This window comes from Macrosteles quadrilineatus, unplaced genomic scaffold (assembly GCF_028750875.1).
Source record: "Macrosteles quadrilineatus isolate MER2022 unplaced genomic scaffold, UCM_ALF_1.0 Scaffold_2__2_contigs__length_208266976, whole genome shotgun sequence".
NCBI lineage: Eukaryota > Metazoa > Arthropoda > Insecta > Hemiptera > Cicadellidae > Macrosteles > Macrosteles quadrilineatus.
The window spans coordinates 50,114,355-50,139,384 of NW_026542595.1; the positions used below are offsets into that span (position 1 = coordinate 50,114,355).

Genomic DNA, 25,030 nt, shown 5'->3' on the forward strand with positions numbered 1-25,030 from the left:
GGAAACAAAACAACTGTCTTATAAATTCAGAAACAAAAAGTGTCAATAATAAGTCCCTGAAAAAAATACAAATCATAGGGGACAGTCATGCAAGAGGTCTAGCTAAAATGAGAGAGAAATTCTTTATTTATACACATTATTTTGCAGCAAATACATTAAGAAATAAAAATATCACATGGGTCACAATGACCTGTGCGTGATAGAGTCCTTACTGGCTGCTTCATCAAAATAAAAGTTCTTCACACTTCACTACACATAAAAAAAGAATAAAAAAAAAAAACAATTACTTGGTAAAATAAGCATACAATTTAATTTAATATACAATTATAATTATAACAACCTAATAACCATACACAATGTGCAACTCAATAACTTTTTTTTTTCAATTCCCAATTTTACTGAGGCGTAGATTCCGTCAAGTAAAGAGTGCTGTAGAAGGTACAATAGATAGTCCAGTTATCAGTTGGTTAGGTCTAAACGAGATATTCTGGGCTGATAAGCGACTCTGTATTGTCAAGGCCTATCTCCATCAGCCAATTAGCGATAACCCTCTTATATACACTCAGTGACACTCGCAGGTCCCTAATTTCTGAAGGAATATTACGCAACAAGCAATTAGCAATGTAAAAGGAATTTGTTAAATTGATTGATTTGAGAACTCTTGGTACCCGTAATCCTATCATCACTGAGTTTCTGGTATGATAGTTATGAACTACGGGCAAGGCGATAAGGTCCAAATGAATGTATGAATAAGCTAATAAATCTTTAACATATAGCTGCCTTATTGATAAAAGCTGAGATTCTTTGAACAAATGATCAGTAGAATAACGTCTCGGTTTTCTTAACGCAGCTCTAATTATTGATTTTTGAATTACGAACAAAGGTTCAATTACCGATGAATAAGCCCCTCCCCAAGCTATTAAACCATACTGCAGATGAGATTGAACGTATGCGTAGTAAATTCTTTTAATTTCGTCATGTCGTAAAATTTGACCCAATTGATAAAAAACATAAATCATTTTTCTAAGCTTTGTTTTTAAAAAAATTATATGGCTTTCCCATTTCAATTTAGAATCCATTATAATGCCCAGGTATTTATACTGCGACACAGTTTCAATAATTTGGCAGTTGCAATCGCTGCCTGCGGTGCCACATGAGTGCAAGGTTAGTCTGAGTTCGGCGGGCGGCTCGCTAGCGGGACGAAGTGCGATAGGCAAACATTTTGTTTTACTGACATTCATTGTTAAAATATTTTCTGAGAACCATCTTTTTAAAATTTGTAATTCTGATGATGCAATATTAAAAACCTCTTCCCAAGTACGTGCCCTAAAGATTACTGCTGTGTCATCTGCAAACAAGAATATTTTTCCAGAAATATCAATTTTATCTATGTTATTTATGTAAATTAAAAATAATAAGGGCCCCATTGTAGAACCTTGAATAATTCCAAAATCTACATTCATTTGATCACTAATTACGTTATTAATTGATACTACTTGAGTCCTATTGCTTAAATAACTTTTAAACCATGCCAGGGCTAAACCCCTTACTCCCAAATATTCTAACTTTTTGAAAAGAATTTTCCTATCAATAGAGTCAAACGCTTTAGCAAGATCTATGAATGCAATTAGTATTTTTTCATTTCTATTCACTGACTCGATTAATGTTTTATTGATAAGAAATAGTGCATCAGTAGTATTTTTACCTTTTCTAAACCCAAACTGTTGTTCTGATAAAATTCCATGTTCATCCAAATAATTTTGGAGTTGAATTTTGACACATTTCTCTAACACTTTAGATAATACACTTAACAATGAGATTGGTCTATAATTATTTTTGTCATTTTTTTGCCCGGACTTATAAAGAGGAATTACCTTAGCTATTTTAAATCTGTTTGGAAAAATGCCTGAAGTAATACTCAAGTTAATAAGATGTTTGAGAGGTAGTAAAATGTCTTGCAGATGATTTTTTAGTATTTTGGCTGGAAATTCATCGAACCCGGGAGCAGAACCGCCTCGCATTTCCCTCACACACTCAGCCAACTGACTGTCAGAGACAGGCTCCAGTCGCAGTTCACGCCCCTGTCCTACACTGAACAAAGCATCGTCGACCAGTGGCGGACCCACGGGCGGTGGCAACTCGCTCGCCAACCTATTACCAACACTAGAGAAAAATTCATTAAACGAGTTAGCCACCGCCCCCAAACCCCCTCCACTTGAGTCTGACGGTTGCTGGAAAAGTGAAACAGGAAAATTGCATCTCTTTATATTTGCTCCATTAAATTCATTTATATGTTTCCAAAATAATCTGGGGTTGTCAACAGAGGCTGTTATTTTTTCTCTGTAAAAGTTTTGTTTTGTAGTTTTGATTTTATTTGATAACTGGTTTCTAAAAGCTTGAAATTGAAATTTTAATTGCTCATCAAAAGGTCGGGCTTTAACCAGTTTACTCATTTTATCTCGTTTTCTAATAGCAAATATTAACTCTGTGTTTATCCATGGCTTTAATTTCTTAAATCTAGAGGTGGGTTTTATTACACGCATAGCTTTAAGTTTTAAACTAGAAAACGTGTTTAAAAAAGCGTCACAACAATCATTAACATCCTGATGTGCAAGGACGTGATCCCACGACTGGACCGCCATCAAGCCACTCAGAACACCCGAGTCCAAGTACATGTTGCAGGTTTCAGGTTGAGCTGTAATGTTGTCAAGTTCAATTTTTGCTATAAGAGTGTAATGATCAGTTATGTCAGTTGTAAGTACACACGAAGTCAGCTTGTTACAGTCATAGTGTTTGACAAAAATGTGATCAATGCAAGTTTTAGAGTTGTTAACTTCTCTTGTAGGTTTATTTATTAATTCAATAAAACCCGCTGAATACATTATATTTAAGTAAACCTCTTTAAGATTGGTTTGTTTTGACTCTGGTAAAATGTCAATGTTTATATCACCCATGAAAATGTGAGTATTTGAATTGTTGGTAGTAATGCAGTAGGTTTCTAGATCATTTAAAAACAAATCAATATTCATGGATGGGCTACGGTAAACTGTAAGTATACTGTAATGTTTGGAGTCCAATGTATAGTCAAGTCGTAATCCAGTCGCTTCACCCAGTCTTATCTGTTGCATTGTTCCGCAAAGTTCCGTTTTCAAGTACACAATAACACCGTCGTTTCTGTTCCAGTTGTTGTCTGTATTAAATAGATCATATCCGTCGATGTGATTCAGTGTATTCAAATCATGGGTCCACGCCTCAGTAAATGCAATACAATCAAATTCTAAGTTTAGACTTTGTAACAAAACCAATGCGGCATCAATGTTCCTACTGTAACTTCTAATATTTAAATGGATAAATAGTAAACCTTTCCCCTCATTGAAAAAGTTAGACACTTGTATATGGTTTACAAAATTCATGCATTGTATAGTTTTAAAGTTTTCCAAGTCAGTTTCTCTATCAAAGTGAACCATGCTACTATCCTAACCGCGTCTTCCCCAAATTGTATAAATATATAGAATAATAATAAAATCACATAAAGTATTTCCTCACCATGTACTAATTTGAGAATACTATTACATTTAAAAGTTGAATTGACTTAATAAAGGATGCTCAAAACTGCCTTTTTTATTAACAGGGAGCAAAATTACACTAAGCAATATGCATTAGATCGGCGATAAATTGAGACAAATAAAAACTCTAGTATAGTGTTCTATGGACTTTTAGTAAAATTATTATTACTATTTAGCGATCCAACACAAAATTACAACCAAAGTATTTTCCTAAGTACAGTACCTCATTCATGCATGGTTTAATTTAGGTTATTAGTATGGAGTTAGCTCGAAACACTTAAATAATAAGTTGATTTTAGAGAGAGTTTATAAATACTTAATTATAAGCCTAATCCGTGGCAAACAAACTAAAATTGAAAGTAGTAATCATTCCAGGTTATAATTGTATAAAAAATAAAAAAAAATTAAACATTTTGAAATTGCATTAAGTTTGTAAAGAGAGCAGAATTTACTAAATAAATACTTATCCCTATGACTATCTATGCTTAATAACTTAAAATTCAAACCTTTTTAAATAATCAACTTATTGATACTTATCTAATACTAACAATTAAAGTGCATTTCAAGTTTGTTTTTGTTTGAACGCATAATACGTTTTTTTTTTACCTAAGTAATAATAGTAGTAAGAAACAAAAATAAATTAATAAATAAAATAAATAATAATGTAAATAAATAGCCCTGTGTGTCATAAGCTTGTAAATGTTATATATATATAGTTAAATATGCATGCAAATTGGTTACAACTAAGAATGTAAGAATGCATTATGTAAATATTAATAATGATGCTAACATTACAATTTGTAATGCAATCAACCTTTGCAGTGAAATGTAAACTATTAAATAACTTATAGAAGTGGAAATTAAGCTAGTAAATTTTAATTTCTTTAATAGGTAACCTATGCATGCAAATTTAAAGAAGAGAAAAAAAAATAATAATATTGATGATGGACTAAGATAACATTAGTAAGATGAGTTTAGATAGGCTCACTTATTATTTAAGAAGTTGTTCCAGATCTTCCATTGTCCTCAGGAGAGTTGGTCGGCTTCCAGGTTCGGAGTTCCTCTTCCTCGCGAACACCTTGCAGTCCCGTGACCATGCAGAGATTAGCTTCTTGTCGCGGACGGCTTGTCGCGCCTTGCCGAGGATTGCTTTGTTGAACGCTGTTAGGTGGTCATTGATGAAAAAACTATAGGACGGCCACGAGTCGCTGAGGGCTGCTCCTGTCATCTTCTGTCGGTTAGCAAAGGCCGCATTCATCCACGCCGTCTTGCACTCCCTGGAGATGAATTTGACAATAATTGCTGGGTTGGGACGTTCAGCTGTCACTGGCAGACGATGTGCTATTGATATATCCCACGAATTGTATTTGATCTGGATGACCGTTGCAATTTTTGCTATAATCGAATAAAGATTTTCTCCTTTTAAGTAAGGAATTCCCACTATTTCAATGTTATCCCTGCGTGAATATTGTTCCATATTTTGCATGTTAGACTTGATATCACTAACCTCTTTCTTTAATTTAGCGTTTTCACTTTCTAAACTACATATATCATTCTTCCTGTCTTCATTTTCTTTAACTAAATTACCTAACGTTGCTTGCAATGAACAGATCGTGTCATTAACTGTTTTTAACTGACCTTTCACGCCATCGATGTTTGTGTTAACCTGTCCAATCTGGCCGCTGAGGTTGCTCTCCAAGTTGCGAATCAATGTAATCAGAGCCTCGTTATCTTGGGTTTGCTTACTGCCACTACGTTGAGAAGATTGTTTCACCTCACAAGTATCACACAACCACGCTAGCTTTTGTTGATTGTTAAGTAGTTTATAGTTTTCATCAGATACAACACGTGAACACGCCGGGTGGAACACTTTCTTACACTTCGCACACACGAGAGTATCTTTTTTATCGACAAACACGGATGAACACTTGCCACAGGTCGACATTTTAAGCAGGAAAATATAATTACAAAAAATATAAAATAATCTGTCTATAAAATAATCCGTATTAAACCATGCACATGCACGTAAAAACTGGATGGGGAGACACGGCAGAGGTAGCCTAGATAGTGGAGGTCAGAGTGCAGACGACCTTCCTCGGCGGCATCCAGATAAGAACTGACAATGGAGCTAAAATGACAATGGAGTCATTTTCTGGAGAGTACAGAGTATGTGGCTTTACATGTCCAAATGCTAAAATTGACAAACTTTTTATGAACTCTGACTGATGGAATGACAATGATTTAACAATATTACTAGCTGGTGCTAATAATATATATAACAATGATCTTAAAACCTTATATGCCACCCTTCGTGCTAAACTACCCAACATGAAAACTCCGTTGTTTCTCATTACTGTACCTTTCCGCCGAGATGTATCTCTATCAGAAATGGTCAATTTTGATATATTAGAATACAACATTTTTTTTTAAATGATGTGGCTCATTCAAATAAAAATGTATTTATTATTGATTGTTCTTCACTGTGTGAAAAATCCTATTCAAGGGATGGTATACATTTGAATAAAAAAGGGAAAAAAGAACTCTGCAGAAGCATAAAATTAAAATATGATAAGGTCATCAACAACTTTAATTATCAGAGAACGAAGAGAATCTCATCCCTGAACAATTCTAACATAATACTGAACAATGAAACTCAGTCTGTAAGAATGTCACTCAAGGAAATTAAGCGTGATCTGTTTTCAGCTCCCGACGATCATGCTCTGGCTCACTGTGTTGCTAAGGATTTGAGAATGGGAAAAGGCATTGCTGCTAAATTTAAAAGCAAATACAAAAGAATCGAAGATCTAAAGTCCCAAAACGTGGATGTTGGTGGTTGTGCTACACTGAAGGTTGGCCTGCAGTACATCTTCTACTTAGTAACTAAAGACTTTAGTTACAGTAAGCCCACATATCACACTCTCCAACAGTCGCTCAATAGTCTAAAGGCAAATTGTATCCAACAAAATATCACTAAGTTGGCGATGCCACGTATCGGTTGTGGGCTGGATGGACTTGATTGGGGAACTGTTAAGGGGATGATCACCAAAACCTTCAATGACCTAGACATCATGATTAGTATTTATGAATTCAATGCAGAAGGCTTGCCTGAGTGGAAGATGAACAAAACTAACCCCCATCCCTTAACGTCACTCAAAGTTTCATCCTCAGTAATCAACAGAAGTGTCAATGTAAATAAACTGACATCTCAAACTACCAACTGTAAACCTTCCACGTCTAATTCCATCGAAAGTCAACCTGAACAGCTCAAATCTACGGATCTACCTGAAAAAGCTATCGAAACTCAGGATGCTGCTTCTTCGATGTCCAATGCAATTGATCAAGACACACAAGTAACATCTCCAGACTCCTCACTCCACTGTGACCTCAACACACCACATAGAAATGGAGATGAAATACCCAAAACCGTGACTTCTGTAGAACATGAATCCACTGTAGTCGATAAAAGCTTTAGTAATGTAAATAGTAAGCAAGGTAATATGAAATATTTTTTAAGGAAAAGAAAAGTCGTGCAAAAAAATTTATAAGAACAAACTCTAAGACCAATTTCTCAAACGTAAGCACTGCTGACACACAAGCACTTAAATCACTTGTAGCGCGTTACTTTTTTTGTAGTTTGTAGTCTACAATTCAGCAATAGCGTCGCTACATTTTAAGACTAATATATAGCGTGAATCACGCTACTTTTCACGCTACTTTGCTATGCTATTGAAATTCCCAATTCTTTTTTCCTATTTGAAATACCGAATCACACTACTTTGAATATTGACCGAATACGAAGAAAACACAATTTCACCAATATTGTTTACTCTGTGCTCTGTCAGTAGTCAGTATAGTAGTACAACTTACAGTACGCTTGAAAACGTTTGGTTGTCGTTTTCTGTCGTCTGCCTGAAGTCTAGTCGTCGACCATGTTAATGGTGCAATAATGACAGACGACAGACATTATTGATTGAGTTGGATTTGGAGTTTACTATTTGAGGTTAAGTTGTTCCGATCTCTTGCCATTGTTTTGCGTTACAATAACTGTTTGTTTAGTGTTTACCAAGTTTAAGTGTTAAAATATAGTTTGTTTATTTCATTTGCCATATGGCACTGTCTAAACCACAGTCTCAGTTGGTTTTACCATGGACAGCTTACAATCAGTTTTTCAAACTGAATAAAGTACTAGAAAATGGAAATTTTGTCGTTCAATGTACCCTACATTATGTATCTCAAAAACCCTTAGCGCAGCGATGAATTCTACGTCATTTGATTTAACAACACTTTATAGCCATCTTATTTGTTATTGGCTGTTACATAAACTATTTGTCTGTAGAAAAAAAACAATTGTAACACCTGATTGGCCTATTTATTTCACACATTTAGTGACAGAATGTTAATACAGGTTAAGAATTTGTGCTGTCATCTAGTTGTCTTCATTATTTCTCTAAGAATACAGATGATTGATATAAGCTTTTACTTAAATAAATTAGGCCTACGATTCTTCACTAAAAATTTAATGTTTAATTGATCATAACCCCATAACTAACCTAACTAACTGTCTTTCACCCTTCAAGTTTACAAAATAAATTTATAAAACATCTACCGGCGATGGGGAGGTCATAAATGCAAATTAAACTTAGGCCTACAGGCACTAGGCCCATAAGAATGTCAACACCCACCATTAGCAATTATGCTAATATTTTTATGACTTTTTGTAAAGTAGTGAAAAAGTAGCTAGCTACTTTTCTTTTGTAGCTGTAGTTGTAGCTAGCTACTTTTTAAAAAAAGTAGTTGTAGTGTAGTTTAGCTCTTTTTAAGAGAAAATAGTTGTAGTTGTAGCTAACTACTTTTTAAAAGTAGTTTACCCAACACTGGTAATATCCAAGGGATAACCCAGAGCAACAAAATTGATGAAATAAATCTTTACATTAATTCCTTTTCCACAAAACCAGATATAGTTTGTTTCTCCGAACACTGGGTTCCTTACTCATGCCAAATACCATTGTTCCAATTCGATGAATATCAATTGGGCGGTTCTTATTGCAGAGATAAACAAAAAAGAGGAGGTGTTTGTGTGTTGGTAAATAATAATTTCAAAATTAAAATTAGGCCTGATCTTGGAAAATTTACAGTTGACTCAAATTGCGAATGTGGTGTTCAGATCACTCATCCGCTTGATTTAATTGTGCTTTGTGTCTACAGACCTACCGTTTATACCAGAATTGCATATGATACTTTTTTGATGGCTTGCGTTCTCTATTACAATACTCTATTTTGAAGAATCCTAAATCCTTTATTGTACTAACGGGAGATTTTAACATTAATATTTTAAAAACTAATGCTCAAACTGAAGAATTCCTTTCATTATTAAATTCTTTCAAACTTTTCGCAACAATAAAGGTCCCCACTCGGGTTTCAACTCTCTCCAGTACATGTCTTGATAATATTATTACCAATTTCAGCCCTTATATATGTATGTCTTATGTTGTACAAAATGGTTTATCTGACCACCTTACTCAGTATCTTAATGTGAATTGTGAGTCTATCATTAGAAAACATAAGGAACCTGTTATTAACAAAAAAACAATATTTGTGAGACATTTTTCTAAGGTAAATATTTCCAACTTCCTTAATGTTTTAAAATCAGAGGATTGGTCTTACCTCTATCAGAATCTGTATTTAACATCTGATGTAAATATTCTTTATAAGAGTTTTCTACATATGTTTAAACTACATTTTGATGCTTGTTTTCCATTTGTTAAGTCTAGAGATAGTGTTAGTCAGAATAAGGATAAAGGTTGGTTAACAATTGGGATAAGAAAATCTAGTAAACGCAAACGAGAGCTCTATGATCTTAGTAAACGCAAACGAGAGCTCTATGATCTTAGTAAACACTCTTCAAGCACTCCTTTTAAAAATTATGTAAAAAAATACAGCAAAGTTCTAAGTAAATGTATAAAATTAGCTAAAATTTCATACCACAGAAATAAAATTAAAACATCTTCAAATAAGACTAAAACTGCCTGCCAGATTGTGAAAAAAGAAACAAATACTGCTGCTAGTAACAAGAACAGGTTTCCTTTTTTGTCTCAATCTATAAATATTAAGGATCAGTTAAATATAGTCAATAAATTCTTTATAGAGACTTGTAAGCTTTTAAACATAAGTTCTAATGCTGATAAGTCAATCAAAATTTTTAGAACAAGGAATCCATCCTGAATCCATGTTAATATCATTCAAAATGACAGATCCTCAAGAAGTTCAGCAAATAATTAATGATTTAAAACCTTCTAAATCTTCAGGATGGGACGAAATATCACCTTTTATCTTAAAACAATGCTCATCTTTCATCTTTCATCAAACTTCATGGTGAGTCGGTGGCTCAGTCGGTAGCGTCACGGACTTCGGGCCCAAGGCAGTAGTGTCGTGGGTTCGGATCCTGGTCACTGCCACTAACTTTTATCAGTACAGTTCACCTTCGTACTGTACCGGCTCACCCCTTGCTTTGCTGGATACGTTCCACGCACAGATCTGTAGTCTATGTGGACGGGCAAATGCAAGGTTAAAAGAGGCCGCCAACCTCTTTTAAAAAAAAAAAAAAATCTCAACACCTCTTGCTCATTTAATTAACACTTCTCTTTATACAGGTGTGTTCCCAGATTTATTAAAGCTGTCAAACGTAATACCAATTTTAAAAAAAGGAGATCCAAAAGATTTAGCTAATTATAGGCCAATTTCATTACTGGCGAAATTTTCCAAAATTTTTGAAAGGGTAGTTTATAATAGGTTATATGATTACTTTAACAATTGTCAACTTTTTAACATAAATCAGTATGGATTCATGAAAGGTAAAAGCACTGTAGATGCCACATTTAGCTTTGTATCTGAGGTAGCGGATGCTCTTGACAGTTCGCAGAATGTAGCTGGTCTCTTCTGTGACCTGTCAAGAGCATTTGATTGTGTAAATCATGATATCCTGATCCGTAAGTTGCAGTTTTATGGTATATCGGGCAGGACTATTAAATTGTTGGTTTCTTTTTTATCACATAGAAAACAGTGTATAAGGCTGCAGTCACTGGGGCTTAAGTCCGATTATGAATTCATCACAGAAGGTGTTCCGCAAGGGTCTATTCTTGGACCCTTGCTATTTTTGATTTATATAAATGACTTGCCTATGGCCTTAGATTCCAAATTAGTAATGTTTGCTGACGACGCTTCTGCAATATTTACCCATCCTGACAAATCAAGGTTTCCACAACTGATAAAACAAGAATTCTATAAGCTAGAAATTTGGTTTCAAGCTAATGGGCTATTATTGAATCACTCTAAGTCACTTTTAATCAACTTTCAAAAAAGATACCACAATAAAAATTTTCAATATGATAACACCACTATACCATGCTGTTTTTCTGAATGTACCAAATTTTTAGGGATAACTTTAGATAATAAATTAACTTGGAAAACTCACGTTGCAGAAGTTATAAAAAAGTTGAACAAAGCATATTTTTCAATTCTTATTTTATCTAGATCAGTAGATGTCTCCACTCTTATGATGGTGTACTATGGGTATGTTTATCCTATTCTTAATTATGGAATCATTTTTTGGGGCAATTCTGACAAAAAGAAAAAGGTATTTAAATTGCAAAAACAAATCATTAGAATAATTTATTCTCTCAAAAGTAGAGATTCATGTGAAGATATATTTAAAATCAATAACATTCTTACTTTTCCTAGCCTTTACATCTATAATTTACTAATTTTTATGAAACAAAACATCTCTAAATTTTCTGTTAGTTCAGACAACCACAATTATGACACAAGACACAAAGACTGCCTTACATATCCCAAACACAAATCTTCTACCTTTGAACTTTTGCCCCACTACTCTGGTATTAAATTTTATAACAACCTGCCTGATTGCATTAAGTCTGCATCTTCCCTCAGGTCATTTAAAAAGAGTTTATTTAAGTTTTTATGTAACAAGTGTTGCTATAAGCTCAATGACTTTTTCCGTTGAGTGTTGTACGGCTTATTTATTTATATTATTTTTATGTTGGTATTCTTAGGAATTGACACTATTCATGTATATTTTGTACATAATGAATAAAGGATGTTTTGATTTGATTTGATTTGATTAATATTTTATACTCATTTTTACCCATTTAATAAATTAACATTTTAATATTTTGATGGCACTACCACTATCACTCTGATATCAACTAAGTGGGATGAATAATTGTCGTAAACCTTGAAAGTAACCGTCGATTGCGATGGGTTTCACCGATTTTTGATAAATAAAACTAACTATACTATATCATACTTAATTAGTCACCAACATGAACATCGAAAAACACCCTTCCAAATTTACAATGAGATGTCAAGTATAGTTAGTTAGTGTGGTGGTGCCATCAAAATACTAAAATGTTAACTATTAAATGGGTAAAAAATGAAGATAAAATATTAATATGACTATTGCGTACTTTACAAAATATGGTAGATTACCTTACTGCATACAATATTTTCGGTGCTTGGTACGAATTAATATTACTTAAATAACAGGCTCCATCTCCTTTTGAAAACCCATTTGGTTAATATTCTAATCGTGACGAATAATCACCATCTTTTTAGTAAACACAACCAAAATTTGTATATTCAAATTTGTTTATTGTAAATTTAAAACTCCCATGCTATTCTTATGAATTAGTTAACTGTTACAGTTTGCTTGTTTATAGATATATATTTTGATCAAACTTGGAAAATTTGTTATTTTATACTAAGGTATTGATATTTTACTAAAAAACACACACACTATAATAACCTACCTGTAGCAGCAAACCTAGGCACCTGTTGAACCTAATTTTATTTATATACATTTTTAATAAAACATCCAATCAAATGGAAATTTGCTGAGTCTGTAGGTTTGCTGTGGCGGAGTTGTTTTACTCATAAAATAAGCTTAAATTTTTAGATTTTATAGTATCACACTATTTAACTAAATAGGATAAATTATCATAATCCTTGAAAGTAACGGTCAATTTCCATGTGTTTCACCTATTTTTGATAAATAGAAAAAACTAAATATACTTAATAACAAATAACTCAAAAACCGTTGGGTTTAGAGAAAGATGGTAAATACAAAAAAATGTGTATTTTTAGATGACCTACATTTTGTATATTTAGCTTTTTCCTGTATCTCTAATAATAAAGTCACTATAGCGAAAAATACAGAAATATGCCGCCATTTTCCAATATGGCGGCCGTAGCACAGCTTCAATTTTAGGGGACTTTTAGTATGTTCAAAAGGAAGGTACACCCAACACCTGTACCAAATTCCCCGGTTGTGCTATTTTTTTTTTTGGTCAAAACATATTTTTATTGTACTAATTTACGGTATATCACTGTACCTATATATATACAGTATACTAGCAGAATACCCGTGCTTTGCTACGGAAACTTTTGGATTTGTTTTTTTGTTTTTTTTTGTAATAAATTAGTGTATAAGTTCCAACAGCCTTCAGTCAACAATTCAGCTACAACCTGTTTTGCTCCAATCGATGTCATAATAAAGCAGCTATTATAATGTCTCACCGGGTCCATAAAGTGTGTATGCTCAGGGTAGTTGCCCATGACCAGACTGCATACAGGTTTAGGTAGGTGCTGCAAAGGTAGTAGCTGCACTTTACCACCATTGCAGTACATGCCCGGTGTTTATTCTTTCCATTTTAAGGCTTCGCAGTACTTACATTATTTGAACGTCATGGTACCTATCGCCGCCGAGCTATCTCCTTCATAGTCTATTTTCGGATTGTTTCTAAGACATTTTTTTTTTGAAATAAACCATACAAATACAATAGGTTTGTATATACATTTTTTTAAAGAAAGTCAATAAGTTAATGAATTACGCACTTAAAAAATAAAACTCCTTATTCACACACTATCAAAAATTAGTTATTAAACAAACTTCCTCTTTTATAAATTTACACATAAGGTGAACTGTAATAATTAGTGTCTTCCCAAAACCTGGCTTCATCTTTATAATTGAGAACTTAGAAAATGGCAACAACAAAATGGCAGGCTTTTGATTCCTTGGGACATGATCTTACTCTAACTAAACTTCAAAATTTAGGAATCCAGCGAACAGCTCTGAAATGGTTTGCAAGTTATCTAAAAGGGCGAAGCCAAATGGTAGAAATAAAAAACACAACAAAAGGGGAAAAGGGTTTACAGATACTTTCAGATCTGAATTGCTACTGACTAACAGAGGAGTTCCCCAGGGCTCTGTCCTAGGGCCAGTTCTGTTTGGGCTGTTTATTAATGACTTCCCAGAACACCTTGAGGAATACAGCAAGATGGTCATGTATGCAAACGACACTGTGCTGCTTACAGCAAACAGAAACATAGATCAACTATAAGAACACCCTAAAGGTGTTCTTAGCATGGCAAGACCACACACAACACTGAAGAAGCTTTTCCATTTCACTTTGTATCTATTATACCAATGTTATTTATTTAAATTTGACGCTGTAACATTTTTCTTGATGAAATTGTAATAAAGGATATTGTCTATTGTCTATCTTAATTCACATAAGCACAGGTTACAGCATTCGTAGTCACCCTGCCTAGCTGAGGCCATTATTATTGAGACTTTTAGTTTTTGCTGAAGAAGGTGATATTTACTCCTCACATTATCCAATACTAGCAATACATATATTTTTATCTCATTTTATCTGCTTGAAAAAAAAAAAAATTTTTTAGTACATAAATGATCATTCTACCACCTATTCACAGATAAAACAAGTTTTACTACATCATAAAAAGCTTAGACTATCAGTTAAATGAAGACTGAGGAGTAGACGGCAAGTACACCTAAAACTAAAAAATATATATATATATTTTTTTTTTTAACAAGTTTTATTTACAATCTATTCTATAATAGAACAATAAGTAAATATCACTGCCATTTTAACATGAGTTAGATACACTCCATCAAGTGCACTAACATACAAAAACTTTAAAAAAATTGAACTAAAAACGATTTGGAAGGTCTATTGGATTAACTCTTTTGAGCCAATATGTAGCTTCACTATTATCGAGGAGGTTAACTGCCAGGAAATTTGGATGGATTTCTATATATGTGTGCCCGTTAGCACGATAACTCAAGCAAAAATGATCTGATTTTCATGAAACTCGGTACAAATGTTTAAAACCTACGTTTATTCTACCTACGTTTAGTATATTAAAGTGTGTGTGTATAGTTATTGTTTACAGGGAGAAATAAAAAAATGTCCATATTATTCTCATGTAGAATAAGCAAACCGCTAAGGTTTACTTGTTTACAGATATATTTTGATCAAAGTTATTTATTTTATGCTAAGCTCTTATTATTTGACTAAAAACACACTTTATTACCATAACTGGATTGGCAAACATAGGTACTCATGAAACCTAATGTGTAAGATTTTAATAGATATAAGTAAAAATCAAATCAGGCAAAATTCATTTGCTTAGTCTGCAGGTTTGCTGTGGCGGGAGTATTTAAATTGTTCAAAAGTATATGAAATATGCCTTTCTTCCAAAAGTTGAAAATGTTCTTAATGTAAGAATAATAGCTATAATAACTGACCACAAAAAATACTTGCAGGGACTTGAATCCAGAGAATGTGTTAGTGAGTGGCAGCACGGTGCGTCTGACATACTTTTGTAGTTTTCCTGGAGTAGAGCCTCAGCTGAGCACACAAGCCATCAACCATCTGTACACAGCCCCTGAGTTGTGTTCCATCTTCCCCATCACCCAAGCTGCAGACTGGTGGAGCCTGGGGACATTGTTGTACCACCTCCTCACTGGCCAGGTAGGTGTAACGTGTTGTAGCCCTGTAGGGCCTCAGCTGAGCACACAAGCCATCAACCATCTGTACACAGCCCCTGAGTTGTGTTCCATCTTCCCCATCACACAAGCTGCAGACTGGTGGAGCCTGGGGACATTGTTGTACCACCTCCTCACTGGCCAGGTAGGTGTAACATGTTGTAGCCCTGTAGGGCCTCAGCTGAGCACACAAGCCATCAACCATCTGTACACAGCCCCTGAGTTGTGTTCCATCTTCCCCATCACACAAGCTGCAGACTGGTGGAGCCTGGGGACATTGTTGTACCACCTCCTCACTGGCCAGGTAGGTGTAACATGTTGTAGCCCTGTAGGGCCTCAGCTGAGCACACAAGCCATCAACCATCTGTACACAGCCCCTGAGTTGTGTTCCATCTTCCCCATCACACAAGCTGCAGACTGGTGGAGCATGGGGACATTGTTGTACCACCTCCTCACTGGCCAGGTAGGTGTAACATGTTGTAGCCCTGTAGAGCCTCAGCTGAGCACACAAGCCATCAACCATCTGTACACAGCCCCTGAGCTGTGTTCCATCTTCCCCATCACACAAGCTGCAGACTGGTAGAGCCTGGGGACATTGTTGTACCACCTCCTCACTGGCCAGGTAGGTGTAACATGTTGTAGTCCTGTAGAGCCTCAGCTGAGCACACAAGCCATCAACCATCTGTACACAGCCCCTGAGCTGTGTTCCATCTTCCCCATCACACAAGCTGCAGACTGGTAGAGCCTGGGGACATTGTTGTACCACCTCCTCACTGGCCAGGTAGGTGTAACATGTTGTAGTCCTGTAGAGCCTCAGCTGAGCACACAAGCCATCAACCATCTGTACACAGCCCCTGAGTTGTGTTCCATCTTCCCCATCACACAAGCTGCAGACTGGTAGAGCCTGGGGACATTGTTGTACCACCTCCTCACTGGCCAGGTAGGTGTAACATGTTGTAGCCCTGTAGAGCCTCAGCTGAGCACACAAGCCATCAACCATCTGTACACAGCCCCTGAGCTGTGTTCCATCTTCCCCATCACACAAGCTGCAGACTGGTGGAGCCTGGGGACATTGTTGTACCACCTCCTCACTGGCCAGGTAGGTGTAACATGTTGTAGTCCTGTAGGGCCTCAGCTGAGCACACAAGCCATCAACCATCTGTACACAGCCCCTGAGTTGTGTTCCATCTTCCCCATCACACAAGCTGCAGACTGGTGGAGCATGGGGACATTGTTGTACCACCTCCTCACTGGCCAGGTAGGTGTAACATGTTGTAGCCCTGTAGAGCCTCAGCTGAGCACACAAGCCATCAACCATCTGTACACAGCCCCTGAGCTGTGTTCCATCTTCCCCATCACACAAGCTGCAGACTGGTAGAGCCTGGGGACATTGTTGTACCACCTCCTCACTGGCCAGGTAGGAGTAACATGTTGTAGCCCTGTAGAGCCTCAGCTGAGCACACAAGCCATCAACCATCTGTACACAGCCCCTGAGCTGTGTTCCATCTTCCCCATCACACAAGCTGCAGACTGGTGGAGCCTGAGGACATTGTTGTACCACCTCCTCACTGGCCAGGTAGGTGTAACATGTTGTAGCCCTGTAGGGCCTCAGCTGAGCACACAAGCCATCAACCATCTGTACACCGCCCCTGAGCTGTGTTCCATCTTCCCCATCACACAAGCTGCAGACTGGTGGAGCCTGGGGACATTGTTGTACCACCTCCTCACTGGCCAGGTAGGAGTAACATATTGTAGCCCTGTAGAGCCTCAGCTGAGCACACAAGCCATCAACCATCTGTACACAGCCCCTGAGTTGTGTTCCATCTTCCCCATTACCCAAGCTGCAGACTGGTGGAGCCTGGGGACATTGTTGTACCACCTCCTCACTGGCCAGGTAGGAGTAACATGTTGTAGCCCTGTAGAGCCTCAGCTGAGCACACAAGCCATCAACCATCTGTACACAGCCCCTGAGTTGTGTTCCATCTTCCCCATCACCCAAGCTGCAGACTGGTGGAGCTTGGGGACATTGTTGTACCACCTCCTCACTGGCCAGGTAGGAGTAACATGTTGTAGCCCTGTAGAGCCTCAGCTGAGCACGCAAGCCATCAACCATCTGTACACAGCCCCTGAGCTGTGTTCCATCTTCCCCATCACCCAAGCTGCAGAATGGTGGAGCCTGGGGACATTGTTGTACCACCTCCTCACTGGCCAGGTAGGTGTAACATGTTGTAGCCCTGTAGAGCCTCAGCTGAGCACACAAGCCATCAACCATCTGTACACAGCCCCTGAGCTGTGTTCCATCTTCCCCATCACACAAGCTGCAGACTGGTGGAGCCTGGGGACATTGTTGTACCACCTCCTCACTGGCCAGGTAGGAGTAACATGTTGTAGCCCTGTAGAGCCTCAGCTGAGCACACAAGCCATCAACCATCTGTACACAGCCCCTGAGCTGTGTTCCATCTTCCCCATCACACAAGCTGCAGACTGGTGGAGCCTGGGGACATTGTTGTACCACCTCCTCACTGGCCAGGTAGGTATAACACGTTGTAGCCCTGTAGGGCCTCAGCTGAGCACACAAGCCATCAACCATCTGTACACCGCCCCTGAGCTGTGTTCCGTCTTCCCCATAACACAAGCTGCAGACTGGTGGAGCCTGGGGACATTGTTGTACCACCTCCTCACTGGCCAGGTAGGAGTAACATATTGTAGCCCTGTAGAGCCTCAGCTGAGCACACAAGCCATCAACCATCTGTACACAGCCCCTGAGTTGTGTTCCATCTTCCCCATTACCCAAGCTGCAGACTGGTGGAGCCTGGGGACATTATTGTACCACCTCCTCACTGGCCAGGTAGGAGTAACATGTTGTAGCCCTGTAGAGCCTCAGCTGAGCACACAAGCCATCAACCATCTGTACACAGCCCCTGAGTTGTGTTCCATCTTCCCCATCACCCAAGCTGCAGACTGGTGGAGCCTGGGGACATTGTTGTACCACCTCCTCACTGGCCAGGTAGGAGTAACATGTTGTAGCCCTGTAGAGCCTCAGCTGAGCACACAAGCCAACAACCATCTGTACACAGCCCCTGAGTTGTGTTACATCTTCCCCATCACCCAAGCTGCAGACTGGTGGAGCCTGGGGACATTGTTGTACCACCTCCTCACTGGCCAGGTAGGAGTAACATGTTGTAGCCCTGTAGAGCCTCAGCTGAGCACACAAGCCATCAACCATCTGTACACAGCCCCTGAGTTGTGTTCTATCTTCCCCATCACCCAAGCTGCAGACTGGTGGAGCCTGGGGACATTGTTTACCACCTCCTCACTGGCCAGGTAGGAGTAACATGTTGTAGCCCTGTAGAGCCTCAGCTGAGCACACAAGCCATCAACCATCTGTACACAGCCCCTGAGTTGTGTTCCATCTTCCCCATCACCCAAGCTGCAGACTGGTGGAGCCTGGGGACATTGTTGTACCACCTCCTCATTGGCCAGGTAGGAGTAACATGTTGTAGCCCTGTAGAGCCTCAGCTGAGCACACAAGCCATCAACCATCTGTACACAGCCCCTGAGTTGTGTTCCATCTTCCCCATCACCCAAGCTGCAGACTGGTGGAGCCTGGGGACATTGTTGTACCACCTCCTCACTGGCCAGGTAGGTGTAACATGTTGTAGCCCTGTAGAGCCTCAGCTGAGCACACAAGCCATCAACCATCTGTACACAGCCCCTGAGCTGTGTTCCATCTTCCCCATCACACAAGCTGCAGACTGGTGGAGCCTGGGGACATTGTTGTACCACCTCCTCACTGGCCAGGTAGGTGTAACATGTTGTAGCCCTGTAGAGCCTCAGCTGAGCACACAAGCCATCAACCATCTGTACACAGCCCCTGAGTTTGTTCCATCTTCCCCATTACCCAAGCTGCAGACTGGTGGAGCCTGGGGACATTGTTGTACCACCTCCTCACTGGCCAGGTAGGTGTAACATGTTGTAGCCCTGTAGAGCCTTAGCTGAGCACACAAGCCATCAACCATCTGTACACCGCCCCTGAGTTTGTTCCATCTTCCCCATCACCCAAGCTGCAGACTGGTGGAGCCTAGGGACATTGTTGTACCACCTCCTCACTGGCCAGGTAGGTGTAACATGTTGTAGCCCTGTAGAGCATCAGCTGAGCACACAAGCCATCAACCATCTGTACACAGCCCCTGAGTTGTGTTCCATCTTCCCCATCACCCAAGCTGCAGACTGGTGGAGCCTGGGGACATTATTGTACCACCTCCTCACTGGCCAGGTAGGAGTAACATGTTGTAGCCCTGTAGAGCCTCAGCTGAGCACACAAGCCATCAACTATCTGTACACAGCCCCTGAGTTGTGTTCTATCTTCCCCATCACACAAGCTGCAGACTGGTGGAGCCTGGGGACATTTTTGTACCACCTCCTCACTGGCCAGGTAGGTGTAACATGTTGTAGCCCTGTAGAGCCTCAGCTGAGCACACAAGCCATTAACCATCTGTACCCAGCCCCTGAGTTGTGTTCCATCTTCCCCATCACCCAAGCTGCAGACTGGTGGAGCCTAGGGACATTGTTGTACCACCTCCTCACTGGCCAGGTAGGTGTAACATGTTGTATCCCTGTAGAGCCTCAGCTGAGCACACAAGCCATCAACCATCTGTACACAGCCCCTGAGTTGTGTTCCATCTTCCCCATCACCCAAGCTGCAGACTGGTGGAGCCTAGGGACATTGTTGTACCACCTCCTCACTGGCCAGGTAGGTGTAACATGTTGTAGCCCTGTAGAGCCTCAGCTGAGCACACAAGCCATCAACCATCTGTACACAGCCCCTGAGTTGTGTTCCATCTTCCCCATCACCCAAGCTGCAGACTGGTGGAGCCTAGGGACATTATTGTACCACCTCCTCACTGGCCAGGTAGGTGTAACATGTCGTCTACACAATGTCCTCCTCCCCCAAAACGCAGCTACCCCGCAGGTGATGAAGACTCTTAACATTCAGTCAATTTTCCTGCAATTGGTACTATTAACACAACAAGATCACTTGGGCCTCTTTTACCATAGTCAATGTTGGTATTGTAGAGTTATTGTCAATTTTTTATATGGTTTCAGGACCTAAGTTCCCTCTACCCGGGAGGTATCTTCTGTCACACAGTTCTACACATTCCAGACACCATATCTGTGGAAGCCCGGTCTCTGCTGAAAGAGGTAAAACTACCTATTTCTAGAGTTGCTCTCCAACATCTAAGCTTTTTCATGAATAATCATTATTATCACTATATCAAAAGAGCTCTCAAAAGGTTGAATCGATGGTATTTACTAATAAAATCATAATATAACTTACTATTTGATGGTTCATAAAGGAAATGGAATCAGCTGTTATTAATTAATGGGTCCTCAATATTTTTTTACCACACTATGATGTTTTTAGCTGTTTTACATGTGTTAATTGGTGACTGAAAGTTACGTTTTGCTGGCCATGCTAGCTGTCATCGTCATTTGGGCTATGAGCAGTTTTTTACATCCCTAGGGCCGCAAAATCAGCTGCCCACTTACTTTCTTAAAACATGAATGTAATGTATTAAATACACAATCAGTATCCATAGCATTACAATACAATAGAAATGTTTTATTGTCACCGCTGCCTAGCAACTATCTATATAATTTGTTATTATTTTTGCTGATTCCTCAAATTATTTCTTCTTAAAGTTGTAGTTGTGTTGACTATCAGTGTGCATTTATTATTGTGGTGAATAGTGGTAGTAGGGTATAGTTTGGTGAAAAATAGTGTTTGTACCACAGACCGAAATGGTTTTGCAGCTCCCGATCGAGCTTTAAAAACTATCTCGAGTCGGCAAAACCTTATTTTGGTCCTAGGTACGAAATATACTATTTCGTATATTTCAATATATATTATTGAGCCTGGCTAAAAAATTAAATGAAATCAAAATATCTTAATTCATATAATATAAAAACAAGTATATGTATGTACATCTGAATAGTGTCAATAACTGTCAACTAGCTATTTTAAAACGTTTTTATCAGCTCACTTTCTTGTCTGTTTGGTACATATTTTGCAATCAATTTTAAACTAACTTGTTGGTGAGCTAGAGACTTGAAACTTGAAACATAGCTCACGAATGGATGACAATGCAATATTAAATAATTTTATTTTCATATTTCCCCTAGTACGCTCTATGGGCTTCCACAGTTTCAATGTTTACATTTTGGAAGAAAGTAATTTATAAATTGGAGTCAGCTGTAAATACTTTAATTTGACAGTTTGTTCAAAGAGCAAAAGTTAAGAGGTACAGGTTCTGCTCCCAAGAGAGTCTAAAACTTAGAATTTCTAAGTTTTATGATTATGAGAATATTATCATAGCTAAAACGTTGGTTAGGCTATGATATTAGCAACAATATCTGATTACTTTTAAAAAGGTTTTGGTTATGTATTAACAGGCCATATAAAATAAATTTAACATATTTACACATTAAGTAACTTACTAAAAAGTATAAAATAATTTATAAATATGCGGAGAGAATTAATACTTGTAAGATTTAAAACAAAAAACGTGGGGCGCATGCAATAGATAATAATACAGTAGACTCCCTCTTATCCGGACTCCTCGGGACCGACACCAGTCCAGATAACAGTTTTCCGGTTCCTTAAAAACTCACTGGCCTTTCCCACTTAATCTTCCCACTTAAAAAACTTAATCTTTCCCACGAGAACAGTCGTTTCAGTACAGCCCACTTCCTGCCGATCAAGTCCAGTTAAACCAATGTACAGATAAGAATTGTCCGGTTAAAGAGATGTCATTTCCACCGAGTGTAGTCCAGTTAAACCGATATCCGGTTAAAAGGTGTCCGGATAAGAGGCAGTCTACTGTAATTCTATAGGTTAAGATAATCGTGATTAGCTATTGCATGCGCCCCTTGTTTTTTTATCTTACAAGTATTTATTCTCTCTTCATATTTATAAATTATTTTCTACTCTTTAGTGTGTTTAAAAACTTGGCATTTTAAAAAGATTTTTTATTTTTAAATTATAAATTTATAACTATTATTTATTAATAGCTTTATTAATTAATCACCTTGTTAATAAATAATTTGTTAATTAATCAGCTGGTCAAAATCAGTAACAACGCAAAACAAATTCACCCTATTCTCAGTTATAATTTGGTGTGAAAATAATATCTCATCTGTTCTACTCATATTTAAAAAATTATACATTTGGTATTTAATGTTTTACAGCTACTAAGGCACAACGCGAGTGAACGAATTGGCTCTGGTTTGCTTGGAGTTGAAGAAATAAAGTCTCATCCTTTTTTTGAAGGCATCCACTGGGATCAAATATACAATGAAGGTCTTTTACCCTTTTAACTTAGTTCCTATATTTTTGTTTTATCTCGCTAGTTCCTAATTAGATTCATCTATGAATCTATTGGCTTCATTAAAGTCAACATTTTAAACCTTGAGTTGTTATACTTAAACTTGTAAACTTGTTCAATTAATTACTTGTTATCAATTAACTAGAATTTAAGTACATACTTGTACTTGTTTATCATGTTTTTTAACACGACCTTGATTTTTATTGTATTTTTTTATTAGTTGTTTGTTTAAGTATATTTATATTTTATGTTAAATGATTAAAAATCGGGGATATACTAGCTACAAACACCTTTTTTAATCAAAGAAGAAATATTTTATTAATGGACTGAAATATTAAAATAGTTGAATGAGATAGTATGGCAAAGTTACTTTGCAAGACTATCAAATCTTTGTATTTTTTACAAACATATTAACAAATAATTTGTTTAAGACTACTTTTAACCAAATTCATAAACAATACCAGACCAGTAGATTTAAAAATCTAAAAATATTGGTCCACAGAATCTTGGAAATGCTTTAGTAGTGTAACACTTATACTTTGAGTCAAATGTTTTGTGCTGTAAATTTAGTGTATTCTGACCTAAAGATTGATATGTTATGAGAGCAGGCCTGATTGGGTCATGGTCATTAATAAATCTTCAGAAAAGATACTAAAACAAACTTGTTGTGTAACAGTGTGGAAAAGATACAGATAAGTATACTGTATACAATACATTTGTATGGGATAATGTTTGTTTTATGAAAACAACTCTATATTTTATAGTTGATAATCTACTTAATCTATAAACTACAGACAAAAACTCATGTATTTTATGAACTAAAATGACAGTAGAACAAGTTGTAATGTCTGAATTTTATTTTTTACCTCATATTCTTTAACTATTCATGTGTGCCCTCACTCTAAAAAATTAATACCAAAGTAATGTGAATAGATTTATATAGTCTACACATTAACTTAGGTACTACTAGAGGTCGTCCAGTGGTCGAAACTCGACCAAAAATATGTAATGTGCAGACTTCTCTATTTTCACCCACACTGTAAATAAAACATGTGACAGGAATTTCTTCCATTTGTTTTGATTTTCTGTTTATATTTCGTTTTTATTTCGTAACCAGCATGGCAACCCATAAGAACCATGTTAATTTTTTTATTATTTTAAATTCATTTGTTGTGCTTACTTTTGAGCGTATTTTAATTTATAAAGGGATTCTGCACATCTGCAGGAAAATATCTTTCTAACAGTATGCGTAGATTTTCCCTGTGATGCACACGTAATGAGAAAAAAGGTTTTAAAGAAACATGCTTGCCTATTAATATACAGGGTTAGTAAAAAGTGTGGAGACCCCCTGTTATTTTTTTAACGGCCCATACTAGAAAAACTAAACTCGGCACACCATTATGTTAAGAAGTACTTTGTGGGCATAACCGCCACTTGGTGTTCATCCCCAAAATGGGGGATTTTGGGGGAAACTCAAAAATTTCAAATACAAAGACCCATCGAGTGACCCCTCATTTTGAAGGTCCTAGTAAAAGAAAACCATCAACGCAAATTAGAGGTCTCTATCACAGTTCAGTAAAAAATGGCAGCCAATTGAAATTCTCATAAGTTATCAACCCCAAAATGGGGGATTTTGGGGGAAACTCAAAGATTTTAAAAGATAAGCCCCATCGAGTGACCCCTCATTTTGAAGGTCATAATAAAAGAAAACTAACAACGCAAACTATAGGTCTCTGTCTTAACACAGTAAAATATGGCAGCCAATGGAATATAAAATTGCAAGTTATTTCCGATTTCTAAAGATTTCAATCAGCTTCCATTTTTTATTTTACTGGATTGAGATAGAAACCTCTAGTTTGCGTTGTTAGTTTTCTTTTATCAGGACTTTCAAAATGAAGGGTCACTCGATGGGGCTTATCATTTAAAACTTTTGAGTTTCCCCCAAAATCCCCCATTTTGGGTTTGGTAAGCAAGCGGCTATTAGGCTTAAAAAGTACTTCATAACATGCCAAAAAGGTGTGTAGAGTTTAGTTTTCCTAGTGTGAGCCGCTACTAAATTTACAGGGGGTCTCCAGACTTGGAAAGCTGTAAGTTAAATTTAACTACTGAGAATTTCAATTGGCTGCTATTTTTTACTGGATTGAGATAAAGACCTCTAGTTTGCTTTGTTGGTTTTCTTTTACCAGGACCTTCAAAATGAGGGGTCACTCGAT

The 25,030-nt window shown here is 37.5% G+C and overlaps 2 protein-coding genes across 4 annotated transcripts in view; both read left to right on the plus strand.

Annotated features, from left to right (window-relative positions):
• Positions 1 to 16,015, plus strand: part of LOC128984182 (ribosomal protein S6 kinase delta-1) — a 71,869-nt gene extending 55,854 nt beyond the window's left edge. Inside the window, exon 16 of the mRNA XM_054403477.1 lies at positions 15,211 to 16,015. Within this exon, the coding sequence (XP_054259452.1) occupies positions 15,211 to 16,015 (805 nt within the window). The remainder of the gene's footprint in view (positions 1 to 15,210) is intronic.
• A 613-nt stretch (positions 16,016 to 16,628) lies between these two features.
• On the plus strand, positions 16,629 to 25,021 carry LOC128986348 (ribosomal protein S6 kinase delta-1-like). Of its 3 annotated transcripts, none has more exons than XM_054406678.1 (3): positions 16,629 to 16,690; positions 20,539 to 20,634; positions 22,681 to 25,021. In XM_054406678.1, exons 1-3 carry the CDS (start codon positions 16,655 to 16,657, stop codon positions 22,807 to 22,809), a joined length of 261 nt encoding a protein of 86 aa, XP_054262653.1. In that variant the 5' UTR covers positions 16,629 to 16,654; the 3' UTR covers positions 22,810 to 25,021. The 3 variants fall into 3 exon arrangements, 1 of the variants encoding a protein (XP_054262653.1); XR_008490118.1 differs by lacking the exon at positions 16,629 to 16,690 and adding an exon at positions 19,344 to 19,391; XR_008490117.1 differs by lacking the exon at positions 16,629 to 16,690 and adding an exon at positions 20,251 to 20,344.
• Positions 25,022 to 25,030: the final 9 nt, after the last annotated feature.